Source organism: Myxocyprinus asiaticus, chromosome 38, assembly GCF_019703515.2.
Source record: "Myxocyprinus asiaticus isolate MX2 ecotype Aquarium Trade chromosome 38, UBuf_Myxa_2, whole genome shotgun sequence".
Lineage (NCBI taxonomy): Eukaryota > Metazoa > Chordata > Actinopteri > Cypriniformes > Catostomidae > Myxocyprinus > Myxocyprinus asiaticus.
The window spans coordinates 29,993,970-30,009,350 of NC_059381.1; the positions used below are offsets into that span (position 1 = coordinate 29,993,970).

At 37.0% G+C, this 15,381-nt stretch overlaps 1 protein-coding gene across 1 annotated transcript; it reads right to left on the reverse strand.

The window, feature by feature from the left end:
- Nucleotides 1–747: 747 nt before the first annotated feature.
- wdr55 (WD repeat domain 55) lies at nt 748–15,043 on the reverse strand. The gene is made up of 8 exons (XM_051678098.1): nt 14,883–15,043; nt 13,804–13,946; nt 13,485–13,585; nt 13,235–13,322; nt 12,948–13,127; nt 11,369–11,468; nt 7,646–7,815; nt 748–2,172 (listed from the first exon to the last, which is right to left on the reverse strand). The coding sequence occupies exons 1-8, from the start codon at nt 14,919–14,921 to the stop codon at nt 1,821–1,823; spliced, it is 1,173 nt and encodes a 390-aa protein (XP_051534058.1). The 5' UTR covers nt 14,922–15,043; the 3' UTR covers nt 748–1,820.
- Nucleotides 15,044–15,381: the final 338 nt, after the last annotated feature.

Here is a 15,381-nt window from a genome sequence, read left to right on the forward strand (position 1 = left end):
GAAAGATTTGGCCAAATTCTCATTATATGGAACAACGCAGGGGTTCTGCAATGAAAATGACTTGGAGCAAACTGTTGCCATAAACCAGGTATGATTTTATCGCTTGCTCTATCCATCCATCCATCCATAAACTGAGTATTAAGGTGGCCGTTACAGGGTGGAGTGGTCAGGGGAACATTTCTGGCTCTAGAACGTACTGTATGAGGAAGGATAATGGTGGTAATGGACGAGTCATTTTCAAGGTTCGATATGGCTTTCAAGTTATTTGGAAGAATATCAATAAACATAATAATATGAAAATGTTGTTGGCCGTAACCTTGAATTAATACTTTGGGCCTTGAATTTTGGTCTGTTCCATGCACATGCGCACTTTTCAAAAACCTGTTAGAACACCGCTAATGTGTTTACATGGCCACATAAGCAGCATTCTCCGGGAGAAAGATGTGTTAAACTGCTTTCTCTTAATCCCTTAAATGGCGCAAGGAAATCTGTGTTCTCGTTTACATGATGTTTCAGAACTCCGCTTTCTGCAAAAACCCTGGAATAACCCTTTTTCTTAAGTGCATCTAAACATGGTCACTGACAAGCACTATTGCCCAGGCATTTTTGCGTCAATTCAGACGGGTTTACTTTTCCTTGCTGCTACTGATGGCGCTTTATGCTAACAACTTGCAAGATACAGGTTCTAGTCCCATGGAAACATTTCTCTCTAATAAAATTTTTACTCCACTGATGGATAGGTTTAGGGTTGGGATTGGGTTAGTTGTTAGAGTTAATAAAATATGCGTTCCTGTTGACTGTATTACATCATTAACAACTAAAAATAGCATGGGCACTCTGAACCGGTCTGTGGCTATGCAGCCCCATACGCAGCAAGCTGCGATGCACTGTGCATTCTGACACCTTTCTATCATGGCCAGCATTAGGTTTTTCTGCAATTTGTACTACAATAGCTCTTTTGTGGGATCGGAGCAGACGGGCTAGCCTTCGCTCCCCATGCGCATCAATAAGCCTTGGACACCCATGACCCTGTCGCCGGTTCACCGGTTGTCCTTCCTTGGACCACGTTTGGTAGGTACTAAACACTGCATACTGGGAACACCCCACAACACCTGCCGTTTTGGAGATGCTCTGACCCAGCCGTCTGGCCATCACAATTTGTTAAATTCACTCAGATCCTTATGCTTGCCCATTTTTCCTGCTTCCAACACATTAAATTCAAGAACTGACTGTTCACTTGCTGCCGAATATATCCCACCCCTTGACAGGTGCCATTGTAATGAGATAATAAATGTTATTCACCTCACCTTTCAGTGGTTTTAATATTGTAGCTGATCAGTGTATATGATGATGGGAACATGACAATGTACTGCATAGTAGGAATGATGCTTTATGATGAGTCTTGCATACTCATGTCATTGCATTTTTATTTACAGGGCTGATGATGTTGCCAAGGCCTTCCTTGTTCTTCTGACAGAAGAGATCAAGAATAGACAAACTCTAATGATTGATAATGATGGTGCTGCTTCCTTTTCCTTGCCTCAACATGGCAGGGAATTTCAGTCTATTAAAGTCAGCCTGGTATAGCCAATCAGCTTTTATCCTGTGCCACTGCCACACCTTTCTAAAGCTACTGCATGAAAAGATGGACTGTAATTTGTGAATAAAAGTTTCGCCAGATCTTGTATGCTTTTATAAAACTTGTCAATCAAGTTTATGAGAAACTGATCTGAACTTCGACATTAAATATACATGACAAATGGCAACATTGCAAAACAATATTGCAATAATAAAGTACACTGTCTTCAACAAGTCTGTTTTCAGTCACTTCCACTGTCGCTGTCACCTTCCACCTCCTCCTCCTCCTCCTCCTCCTCCTCTTCTCCTTTACCATTTTTCTCATTTGTGTCCAAAAGTCCAGCAAAGAAATTTTGTCCTGTATCAAAAGCCTTATTACTTAGAGCTTTGAGGAACCCATCTTTTTTCTTTCTCCGTCGATAATCATTCACTTTCATATCAGGAATGCTGGAGATGTCCCAGAACTTAATCAGCTGGTCATGAGCACAGCTAGCCAGGAAACGTGTGTCTCTAGAGCGGGCAATCTCCTCAATGGGCTCTCCGACGTGTTGTCCGATACTGCCAACCACACGGTTGGGTAAGATACTTATTGCCCTGCAGAATGAAGAAAACCCTTTAAAATGAGTTTTACTGATTTCATCTTAAAGCTGAAGCACAGTGGCAAGAAAAAGTATGTGAACCTTTTGGAATTACCTGCATTTATGTATAAATTTGTCTTAAAATCTGGTTTGATATTCATCGAAGTTACAATAATGAACAAACACAATCGGTTTTAACTTATAACACTACAAATTATTGTATTGTTCTTTGTCATATTAAACACATTAGTCAAACATTCACAGTGTAGGTTGGAAAAATTATGTGAACAACTAGGATAATGACATCAACAAAAGCAAATTAGAGTCAGGAAGTGGTAAGCCTGGCATCCAATTAGTAAAATGAGACTGGAGGTGTGGGTTAGAGCTATTGGTGCTATTCACAAGAAGCATCTGCTGACATGGACCATGCCTTGCAAAAAAAAAAAAAAAAGATCTCATAAGGCCTACGATCAAGAATGGTTGCTTTGCATAAAGCTGGAAAGGGTTACAAAGTTATCACGAAGAGCAAAGATAGTCACCTGTCCACAGTTAGACAAACTGTCTATAAATGGAGATGATTTAGTACTGTGGCTACTCTCCCAAGAAGTGGCCATGCAGCCAAGATGACTCAAAGGGCACACCTGAGTAATACTATATAGTATACTCAATGAGGTAAAAAAGAACTCTAGAGTGACAGCTAAAGACTTGAAGGAATCATTGGAACTGGTTAGCATCTCTATTCGTGAGTCTACTATATGGAAAACATTAAACAGGCATGGTGTCCATGGCAGGACACCACGAATGAAGCCGCAGCTTTCCAACATAAACATTGCTGCGTGCCTGAAGTTTGAAGTTGAATTGTTTAGAAAGAACACGCAGCACTACATATGGCGTAAAAAAGGCACTGCAAACCAACATGAAAACACCATCCCAACGGTGAAGAATGGTGGAGGGAGCTTCATGATTTGGGGCTGATTTGCTGCTTCGGGGCCTGGACCGCTTGACAACATCGAGGGGAAAATTAATTCCCAAGTTTATCAAGATATCCTACAGGATAATGTCAGTGTGGCTGTGCGCCAGCTGAAGCTCAATAGATGTTGGGTGATGCAGCAGGACAATGACCCTAAATGGGTAATTCTTACAAAAAACTGATTTCAACCAGGCCACACAAGAGTTTTTTTTTTAAGTTAACGATTTAGTTTCTTTTCTTTTGGAACATTTTTCCACATTTTGGGAGAGTACGTCCAGAAAAATTCTCATTACCGTAACACAAAATTGTGGCCAAAAATCTTGCCAACCTTTATTAGGTGCTCTAAAAAAATAATCATTACTCACCAAATTTGATAAAAAAATAAACAATTTATCTCATTACCGAAACACACCTACCAATTTCACACCTTGTTTTTTTTGTGTTTTTCAGATGACCCCAAACTGTTTTAAAAAAGGTTTATGTGTAATGACTGGTATAAGGATAAATGATCATAACTGCCATATTTAATAATTGGTAAAGTTTCTTGGCTGTGTAAATCTATAAGGTATTTTTATGTGTTTCAGCAATGATAAAAAAGTTGCTGTAATGACAATTCCATTCACACTTTAGTTAAATTCCATTAAAAAAAATTTATAAGATCCTTCCGTCCACCCTCAAGCACTTAAATCATTATTTACGCAAATTAGTGGCTGCTAATATAAATATGAGAGCATTCCGTCAACCTGATTTACCCTGTTGAACATGTTACAGTCTAATCACTTTGACAGCATTAAAAATTTTGATACACTCAAGTCAAGGCTATTAGCACACCAACTTTAGCTGTATAAAAATGTATTGAAGAACAAATACACTTAAATCGATGTTTAAGAACATTTATTAATAATTTATTTTATTATAATAAAACTTTACATATTTTGCTAACAGTAGAGAAGCTAATGACTAAGCAAATTTGTATTAAAAGGTTAAATTATAGCAAAATCTGATATTTTTTTAAATATAGATCACAGATAAAATTTTCACAGAAACAGGTCTCTTCCACAAGGGCTAGTGATGAGGATGAGAGACCTCAGAATGTTTTGCTAACAGTAGAGAAGCTAATGACTCAATGAATTATATTCTTGCATGCAATAATTTATAAAATGGTTTAAAAACATTTTAAAAATTTTTTTTTTTTTTTTTTACTAAATATGGAAAATAACATGTATTAGTAAAGACTATATGTTCTGACTGACAAGAGAACATTTAACTTATTTTGTAAAGTGCCAAATTCTGTCAACAATACAAAGTCAAGGGCCACGGCCATCGATGTAATGACATTTTTGGTGCTGCTGCTATTATTACTATTATTGTTTTTATTAAAAGAGTCACGCATTAATGTATATATATATATATATATATATATATATATATATATATGTGTCTGTGTGTGTGTGTGTGTGTGTGTGTGTGTGTGTGTGTATATATATATATTAGTTCTTTTTCTCAGTATTAATAGCCTGTTTTATTTATTCAAACAATTATGAACATTCTGTTTGTATATAGATACACAAAACTACAAAACCTTGCCTTTAAAAAAAAAAAAAAAACAACAACCTATCTAGATCACCTTGTGTCAACTGTTCCTGCTCATCTCCAAACGGGATCTCCTGCATTTTTCCTAATTGCAGATTCAATTATTAGACCTATTAGCATTAATATTGTTATTGTTCTTAAGAATATAACAAAGCATTGCAATAATTCAGCATATTTTTTTCTGTACAATGTTATTCTTAATGTGCACTATTCCACATGTATTTGTGTCACAGTACCTTGTGTTATATTATCCAGGCATTATAAAAAAAAAAAAAAAAAAAAAAAAAAAAAAGAGTAGTTGGCTTCGGGAGTCCGTTTGGAATATACTTGTTGCAAAATACATGTGCAAATATGAATAGGACGTATATTTATGCAACAGCACTCTTTACTCCTCTCACTCGCATAAACAGATTATATACTCCCCAGAATGCATCAACACCATGGAAAGAACATAATGAAACAGTAATGCCAAATTAGGTAAATGAATGCTTTAACCGCATTCAATATATTAATCTCTAACAGCTGAAGGTGCAGGCATGAGAATGGTATAAATGTTTGTAGAGCAGCAAAAGCACCATCTACTGTACAGAGGTGAAATTGTTTTTCATTTTTATTTTTTTTTACAAACTGTATGTATAGACCTTTCCTCAGAAGTTTGTCTCACATAATCATCACAGATTTGGTGCAAACAGGCCTTTAGTGCGGGCCGCATATTGAGGACCCCTGGCACATGTGTTAAGAGCTATATGTGTCTCTTTACATTTATTTTTGTGACATTACAGATTTTATCCAGCAAAAGACCATTTTTGTGTGTAATATGAGCCAGTTAGGTGACTTGAGGCGAGTCAGTCAGTCAGTGTTTTCATTCATCAGCACTATGTGATCGCTCGGATTACTGCTACACTACTAAAGCTAGGAAATATCTTTAAACAGCTTTAAACTAACAACTTCAGGATTAAGGCTCATCACAGCTGAGCGACACAACAGTGATTAATTACTCAAACTCAAGGTGCTTTCTGAGAGGACTGGACGCATCATTTGGTTTGAACCAGCAACAGCGGATTCTGATCCGTCATGTAAGAAAGTAGTTCCATGCACAAATGCCTTTTTTATGACCGTACTCAGTTTTTCATGATTTTTTTACATTTACGTTCATTGAACTGTTGTATATAAGCAACATCACACTCGCAATCGTGCTTTATGGCCCTAAATCAGCACTGCTGTGATTACCTACGGCACTTGGCCTGCGGCCTTGTGCCTGCGGCCAAATCACAGCAGTACTGATGTAGGGCCATATCGCACTCTTGTTCATGGGATATTGCTGAAATATACAACAGTCAGTTCCAGTCCTCGAATCTGTTTGGACGAGAGACGTTCCATGACTACTGATGATCTCACACCATCAGCACTCCGACGCTTCACTGTGTGTATCACTCCGCTTGCGTTCGTACCATTCTAAACTAAAGTGTAAGAGCGGTACATGTGTGTTAAAAGTTATCTGTCTCTTTACCTTTAATTTTGAAATTACAAATTTTAGCCAGCAGGTGGTGGCAAAAGGCCATTTTTGTGTGTAATGTGAGCTGGGTGTGGTGAAGTGAGTCGCCGTCAGTCAGTGTTTTCATTCAACAGCACTACATGATCCCTCAGATTACTATTACACTACTATAGCTAGAAAAATAGCTTTAAACGGCTTCACACCAGACATACTAAGAATATGGCTGAGCTGAAGCAATTCTGTAAGGAAGAATGGTCCAAAACTCCTTCTGAATGTTGTGCGGGTCTAATCCGCAGCTACAGGAAATGCTTGGTTGAGGTTATTGCTAACAAAGGAGGATCAACCGGATATTAAATCCAAGGGTTCACTTACTTTTTCCACAGCAATGTGAATGTTTAATGGGATGTTTTCAATAAAGACATGAAAGATTATAATTGTTTGTGTGTTATTAGCTTAAGTACATTGTCTATACTTGTGAATTTGATGAAGATGAGATCTCATTTTGCCACAAATGAATGCAGAAAAATTCATTCCAAAGGGTTCACATACTTTTTGCCACTGTATGTAATTTTTTATGTTAAAATACTTCCTCCTTTCCCAGCTTAATATGCAGAGACAACTATAAGCCATTAGTGTAAACAAAGTGTAAACAGTGAGGCTCTGTGAAACTATCAAAACCTGACCCTGTAGCCAGGGGTTAAATTGGTGTTTTTGAGGAGGGGGATCCTTACCTGCTTGACATTGCTCAAAGACAATTGTTTAGGGCAAGACTATATCAGCAAAATACACAGATCAGCCACAACATTAAAACCACCTGCCTAATATTCTTTAGGTCTCCCTCGTGCCACCAAAACAGCGCCAACCCACATACTATTCTTCTCACCACAATTGTACAGAGCAGTTATCTGAGTTACCGTAGACTTTGTCAGTTCGAACCTTTCGGGCAATTCTCTGTTGACATCTCTCTTCAATTGCCAGACTGGTTCAAACTGACAAAGTCTTAGGTAACTCAGATAACCACTCTGTACAACTGTGGTAAGATGCTATTGAATGCTATTCTGAGATGCGGGTTGGTGCAGTTTTGGTGGCACGAGGAGGACCTACACAATATTAGGCAGGTGGTTTTAATGTTGTGGCTGTTCGGTGTAGGTAGAAAAGTGATTTGGACTCACATCGGTCAATGGCATAACATGCATGTATTTTTGAAAATGGAAAGGGCCTAAAACCCTCCTGAACACTGAAAATGTTCATTTAAATGGCTCAGAATTGAAACTTTAATTCCCTTTAACTGACAACTATGATAATGTTGTCTTTTATTATGGTCATATTTTCTAATTAGGAAAAATACCCAAAGAAAGATTATAACAGGAACAAGGACAGTAACAATGTAACATAATAAAAGGAACAATTCTTATTCTACATGTGCCTCACCTGATTACTCCATCCATAGAGGCAGCACACAGTATACTGTCTGTAATGGGAACGATACAATCCACAGATTCCGCCTGAAGTGCAAAACGATCACTGGTGGCACCAAAACCATTCCAGTTGAAAATGTATATTGTGCCCTCGCTGGAACCGCAGACAACTTTACGGCCTCGCTGTGTGGCAAAGAAAAAAGATTGTAAATAAACTATTCCACAATATCTCTATTCAAATAATCCGATTGGCCAAGAGGTGTGTCTGTACTTCACTTGTCTGTGCTTGATACACAGAATTTAATTTCTTTGTTGTAGATGAAGTATTTTCATTGGCAGAGCAAAAATATACAAAATAACTAACCATATTGTGTATGAACTATGGCTGCTTCGACATATATAAATAATAGTTAATTTCCCTTGATATTGTAAATGTGATTTTAATTTCAATTAAAAGAGTGCTGCGACATCCTGAAAAACACAAAACACTTAGCTTTAGTTCTAAAGCTTTTTTTTTTTTTGCCAGGTGATGTTTCTTCAGCGCTTATTTTGTGTGCCACAGCGAAGAAAAGTGAAATTTGAAACACACATCTGTGGATCAGGCTGCTTAAAACGCGTTCAATAAGACTGCTGGTCATCACTGAAATGCTTTGCATTTATGCGCACAACTAGCATGTCTGCGACTGGTTATAATCATTAAAGGGATAGTTTACCCAAAAATGAATTCTCTCAACATTTCCTCACCCTCATGCCATCCCAGATAATAACTTCTCCTCCCCATCCATTAGGTGGCGATATGCACACAATGCAAACTGCCAAAAACAAAAGAATATGAAAGTAAAAGTGAAGATTTATAGTACAAAATTACTTAAATATTGATCCGTTTCTCACATTGCTTCTGAAGACATGGATTTAACCACTCGAGTTATATGGATTATTTTTATGTTGCCTTTATATGCTTTATGGAGCTTCAAAGTTCTGGCCACCATTCACTTGCACTGTATGGACCTACAGAGCTGAGATATTCTTCTAAAAATCTTTGTTTGTGTTCTGCAGAAGAAAGAAAATCATACACATCTGGGTTGGGATGAGAGTGAGTAAATGATGAGAGAATCCTAAGTTTTGGGTGAACTATTTCTTAAAGCACTGCAAAGAACACAATATAAACTGAAAATTCTGATGCAAACGGAAATAGATCTAAAAGTTGAGTGCTTTCATAGGCACTTTTAGTGATTAGTTAATTAAGGCTATATTTTTTTAACTACTGAAATTTCCTGGAAAGTACACTTTCAAAATGCCATGATATTTATATATAAATATATAACAAACATATACACATGTAGCATCTGAACCAATCAGACAAACAATTATTCATTATTTAATTAATAATCAAGACAGTAACAAGCAAAGGTCCAAGTAGGCCCAAGCAGACTCCGAGATGTCTGCTCTCCCACTAATCATTATCAGCTCTTACTCCCCCTTTGCTGACACTGGTCCAAAAACTAGTGGACCTCAGAGACATTCCAGGTGGGGGAAGGTAGCCACAGGCAAAAGCAAAGGAATGTGAGTAAAGTAAACTCACTCCATTTCCCATAGGAAAGACACATAAAGCCCATAAAACAGACCTTTCTTCATTAATTTATAGACAAACTGTTCTATAAATGAACATACATATCCACAGGACATTGTGTGTATTATTATTACTGTCTCGTATAGTGTCTTTTGTACTGTATATCATTTTGTGCATGCTTTATGACAGAACCACTAGATAATGTAAAATTGTTGGTATCATGCTTCCTATCAAATTAATCCTTGTATGATGCCCTAAACATTGGCGTATAGCAGCCATTGTATGCTTGTTATATTAATCAGAGCATAAAGGGGCACAAACTGCTAGCTTACTCCAATCATGCAAATGAGTCAACTTCCAAACAAAGGAAATTTTCCCGCTGGAAAATTGCACCTTTCTCATTGGTCAAGCCAAACTCGAGAGGAGTGACCACCCTCAGGAATTAAAGGGCACTATCAGAGTGACCTCCCTCTCTCTGTCTTCTCTTTCTCCCTTTTGCTCATGGTTGCTGCTCGTGTGGGACCGGGAACACCCAGTCCGACTACGAGGTCATGGGCCGGCAGGCCTTAACACATCAAACCATGTGTAACTTCCTCGACCATAACGGAGTCAAACTAATACCACAAGTTCATCATCATTTCTTCATTCAACACGGAAGAAATTGATTGCAACTTCAACACCATCGACTCAAGGAACCATCAAGACTTTCTCCTGAGACTGCATCCGGGCGCTCTCTCAACCGCCAAGGCATTGCAAGTATCGTACAATTAACTACCTAAACAGAGGTTTAGTATAAGCCATGAACCCCTTTGTTAACAAAGGCGTGTTGAAGTAAGAAACTGATGGTTCTTTCAGATGGTTAAATGACTCTTTTCACAGCTTCATTCCCCTGTTCTGTTCCGTTTTCATTCACTTTTCCATTTCCCATGTATGCGTGATTTGTGTGCATGTGTTTGTTTAGATTAGTTATGCGTTTATGATTTAGTTAAAGCTTTTGTGTACATTCTTGCAAGTTGATTCTGGTCTGCTTGTAAATCAACGTCAATTTAACGATTTGATCACAGCTACATTCTAAGAAAGAGTTATTTTTCTGTGGCCACGAAAAATATCCTTTCTGAGAGTTGATAGACGATCAATACTGAGTGTTCGCTGGACGAACAGAGTAATTGACTGTAATGTTAATTCAGCTACAACAAGTTAATTCTATTAACTGATCCAAATATTTATAATTGATAATAACGAGTTATGATTAATTATTCATATTCCCCTTTTAAAGATAATTTGACTGTGGTATATTTTGATAAATAATCTCATCCCTCTTTTTTTAAAGATTTTGCTTCAAAGCTGTACCTAAATATGTGTAATATTTTCAATAAGCCATGAGAATAATATGACTCCAATAAGAGAATTAATCATAATTCCCTTATTAAAGCTAATTCCTTACAATAGAAATTGTGAGCAGATACAACGAGACGTTGTATTACCATTTTAATGGTGGAGAATTTTATTCAGACAAATAATCTAATTATTTGTCATTTATCTAATTTATAATGGTTGTTGAATGCGACTAATTCCATTGTAAATTCCCTTATACAATAATGTAGAATATGGACAGTTTAATTTAATTCCTAGCTCACACATACTGTTTCCCTACATATATTGGTGGAGGTACGCGGGCACTTTAACCCATCCCGTGTATATTTATACTACCAAATTCGTTACACATATAAAATCTAAGCCATTTATTTTTATTTATTTTTTAAATGAATCCCCTTTTCTCCCAATCTGGAATGCCCAAGTCCCACTACTTAGTAGGTCTTCGTGGTGGCACGGTTACTCACCTCAATCCGGGTGGCATGTGGAGACTCACAGCATGTGGAGGCTCATGCTATTCTCCACGATCCACGCACAAATTACCACGTGCCCCATTGAGAGCGAGAACACCTAATCGTGACCATGAGGAGGTTACCCCATGTGACTAGCAACCGGGCCAATTTGGTTGCTTAGGAGTCCTGGCTGGAGTCACTCAGCACGCCCTGGATTCGAACTCGTGACTCCAGGGGTGGTAGTCAGCGTCAATACTCGCTGAGCTACCCAGGCCCCAAAGCTAAGACATTTACAATAATAATCATTAATAATAAACACTCTAAACATGCATATACTCACCTTCATTATGGAAACAGAGGTGAGATCTCCACTTTGGAATTCAGAAAGTAGTTCAAATCTTCGTCTCTTTATATTGAATACACCCATAGTTCCATCACCACTAAAATTCAAAACCAAAAGCAACATAAATACACCTACACATAAAAATATTAGCGATGCACCGATCCAATACCTGGATCGGTATTGGCTACGAAACTGACATTTTTAACAAGATCGGGTATTGGTCCGATGAGTCTGAACCCAATCCGATACTGTTTGTGTTAGTCATGGTAGCTAATGTCAAGCTACAAAAATGACATAAAAGAACAATAAAAGCACCATTAAAAGTAGTTCATATGACTTGTGCATTTTTTCCCCAAAGTCTCTTATAGACAAACAATAGCCTTGTCAATCGCAAAAGGCTGCATTTAATTAGTAAATACAGTATATAGTCTGCATGCGCAGCGCATTTCAGTGAACTCAGTTCAGCTCTCAAAGCGGCAAGCAATATGTGAGCTCTATCAATGAACAACATCTCAGATGTACATGCTCAATAGTTCAGTTAGCTTATAACATGCATCAAGAATTGCACTGGACTGGAGGAGTATTTTACTAGATTTTGAATAAGAAGTGTATTAAACTAGTGTGAGCGAGGCTACATACACTCACTCAAAGGACTTCCTGGTGCATTCCGCCAAAATTAAAGCCTGAGGGTTTTATTGTTAAGAAGGCAAGACTATATACATTTCACTATTGTAAAATAAATTTTTTGAAGTTAACAAATAATAATAATTATTATTATTGTTTACAAATTGCAACAATATTTAAGTTTATGGAGTTCCAAAAAATAATTGTCTGGACTTATAGCCTATTACAAATAAAGTGAACAAAATTAAAGTCCAGATTCATGTTTAAAAAAAAAATAAATGTGCAAAGAGAACTGCCGAGAAGATCAGGTATTGGAATCGGGCAGGGAGAGAAAAAGTGGTATTGGTGCACCCCTAAAAAACATTGTCAAATCACATTTCATTGCTCACACATCACATGAACAAGACCAGACTTCTGAAGCAAGGCAAGAAGTGGCCCCAAAAAGTATTTAGAGCCAAACTTAAAAATGTCTTAATGTCATTCCTTTAGATAACAAAATATCAAACCATGTGAAATTTATTTTAAATTAAGATTCACAAAAATAAGTTTGTTAGGCTTTAAATGATAAAAAACAATAGATCAAAGTGAAGACAGTCACTGTTTAGACACTTGTCCATAAGCCTGTGATTGGTTACTCTGAGAAATTGAGGGCATCTGCCTTCATACATCCACTAAAAATCACCTTGAGACCAGTTGGTTAAAAGTCATTCCAAAAATAGCTCAGAAAAGTGAAGTTAGTTCTAAGGAAATGTCTAGTATCATTTGTTTGCAGAAGTCAAAGGGTTTGATCTTTAGTTATTTAATGCAACAGCATTCTTACATTTTTAAGTGTCCAGAAACTTTTTGAGGCCACTGTATATTTGTTTAAAAAAAAAAAAATTGAAGTTAAACTACATCAAGTCATCTGAAACAAAGTCATTACTAAACACTTTAATTCACATTTTAACTGTACCTGGAAGTAAGTAATGTTCTCTTGGCCTGGTCAACAGTAATCTCACTGATATAATCCTCATGATGCTTCAGATCCATGAACGATGTTCCTTTCCTCAGGTCCCAAACCTTTAACATGCCCTCATCATCTCCTGTCGCAAATACATTCTCATCGACCACCAGCAGAGCATTGATGGGCATCCTGAAAAAGTGACAAGGACAAATGTTAGTCTACTTTGCTAATAATAACTTACTAACTTTAAGACTGCAAAATGTGGCTTCATAAAAATCAGGAGGAATATCAGGTACTTGTGAGCTTTCGGGATGCGCGTCACCAGTTTTCCAGCCTCCACATCCATAATGTGAATAGCTTTGTCTTTAGACACACTGAACAATTCTGTAAAAACAGAGAGAACATAAATCACTGGTAATTCCTTCATTATCTATAAACTTTCCACAATCAGTCAATGCAAAGACATGCTTCATTTATCAGTTGATCAGTTACTCAAATAGCATAAATCTGAACATTTGAATGAATCGAAGTGCTGCAGATACTGACTCTGTCCATCACCGGAGAAGACCACTTTCCTGCAGGACTTGAGGTGATGTCCTGATGACCAGAGCTCCTTGTTTTCTCCTTCGGTGCATGAGTATGAATATCTGCAGACAAGTAAAACCATGACTCAGATTTTCTGCTTCTAGGCAACTGGGCTCAGCAATACAAAAAAAATCATTTTTAGACTATGATGAGAAATGGTAATACGTGCCACTTTTTATGTCGCCTTCTCTGCAGCTTTTTCCCCAACACTCTCTGTCCTCTCATACTAGTTGTGTGTTTGTTTTTTAAAGATATCTGTGACTGAGCAATAAACACTTACAGATATATATCTCCATCTATATCTCCAGCTGCAAGGATGTCTTGGTTGGGATGAAATGCAAGTGTGTTGACAATCGCCTCTTGTTTGATGTCCTCTGGTGTTTCTCGTATCTTTGGTGCTTTTGGTTCTTCTGCAATCTCCTCCTGTAAAACGCCAAAACACATCTGATAACAACGTCTAAGATACACATCAGACAGCAGCACTGCATTCAGTTCACACAGAAAAGCACAAACTGACAGTCTTGATTAAATACTAGTTTTGGAACAACTTTACCAAAAAGTTGTATATTAGTTAACATGAACTAGCAATGAGCAATAGTTTTTTTTTTAGTACTTATTAATCTTGGTTAATGTTAATTTAAACATCTACTTTTAATTGAAAAGTTGTGTATGTCAAAAGTGCAATCAGTTTTATTTTTTCCTCATTAAAAAAGTTGTACTCCTAAATAAATGAATCATAATTTTCAACATATGTATAAAATCATGAACACACACATGAGATGAAGACTCTAGTCATATCAGTAACCTTCTAAAAGCTGTTTTATTCTACATGGAGAGGGTCCACTCATGGGGGCTGCCATGTTGTGATCACATGACCAGCTGAATACTTCTCGCTTAATCTCAGTAACCGTCCTGTTATTGAACACTTTCCCTCACTAATTAAAGTAATCATGGCTGACTGTGAACACTACATTTCTACAATGGCATCTGACACTGAAAACTATTGATTTTAAATGATGAATGAAATGATGATGGAAAAAAAAAAAATAATTACTAAATCCACCGTTAACGTAAACTTGCAATGAACAATTGTATCTTTATAAATAAACATTAGCCGAGAGTAATAAAGTCTGTAAAAAAATATATTGTTCATTGTAAGTTAATTATACCTAATGCATTTACTACCGTTAACAAATGGAACCTAAGTGTAAATTGTTACCCTAGTTTGTATAACAGTTTAAAGGCATTTTAATTATTTTACAAACAAGCAATTAGGTGTACTTTAAAAGTGTCTTAAAATATATTTGCACATAAAACTGTTCATTAACGCCTGATATGTTATAATACAAAAAGTCTCACTTGTTCAGGCGAATCCTCGTGTTCTGTGAAAGTCGCCATCTTTCTTACGGCAGCTACGGCGACGCGGAGGTCCTGATTTTTCGCGAAAGATAAAATGATTCAGAGAAATGTTGTCACAAACCGTTGCATTGGCAATTAATTTACATATGAAATGTATAGAATTAAAGTCTGGAATTATAAATAAATACAACTGCAGACAAAAAGCTACATTAGCTACACGACCATTTAAACTATACAATTGTATTTAAATTATACAATAGACTTTACTGTGTACTTTCAAATATGAAACGGACTGATTTGTCCGTTTGTTCCCTTTCCCCTTATAACATCTATGTCGCAAAAGCCACCTTATAAATCATGTATACTTCAGAGATTTGCACATTTCTTTTGTCTTTTTACGGAATCTTCCCCCCATTTAAATGCTCGTGTAATTACACTGATGAGCCTCTAGATGTCAGCAAACGCACACATTGCATCTTCGGCTCTCAGAAGCCACCCG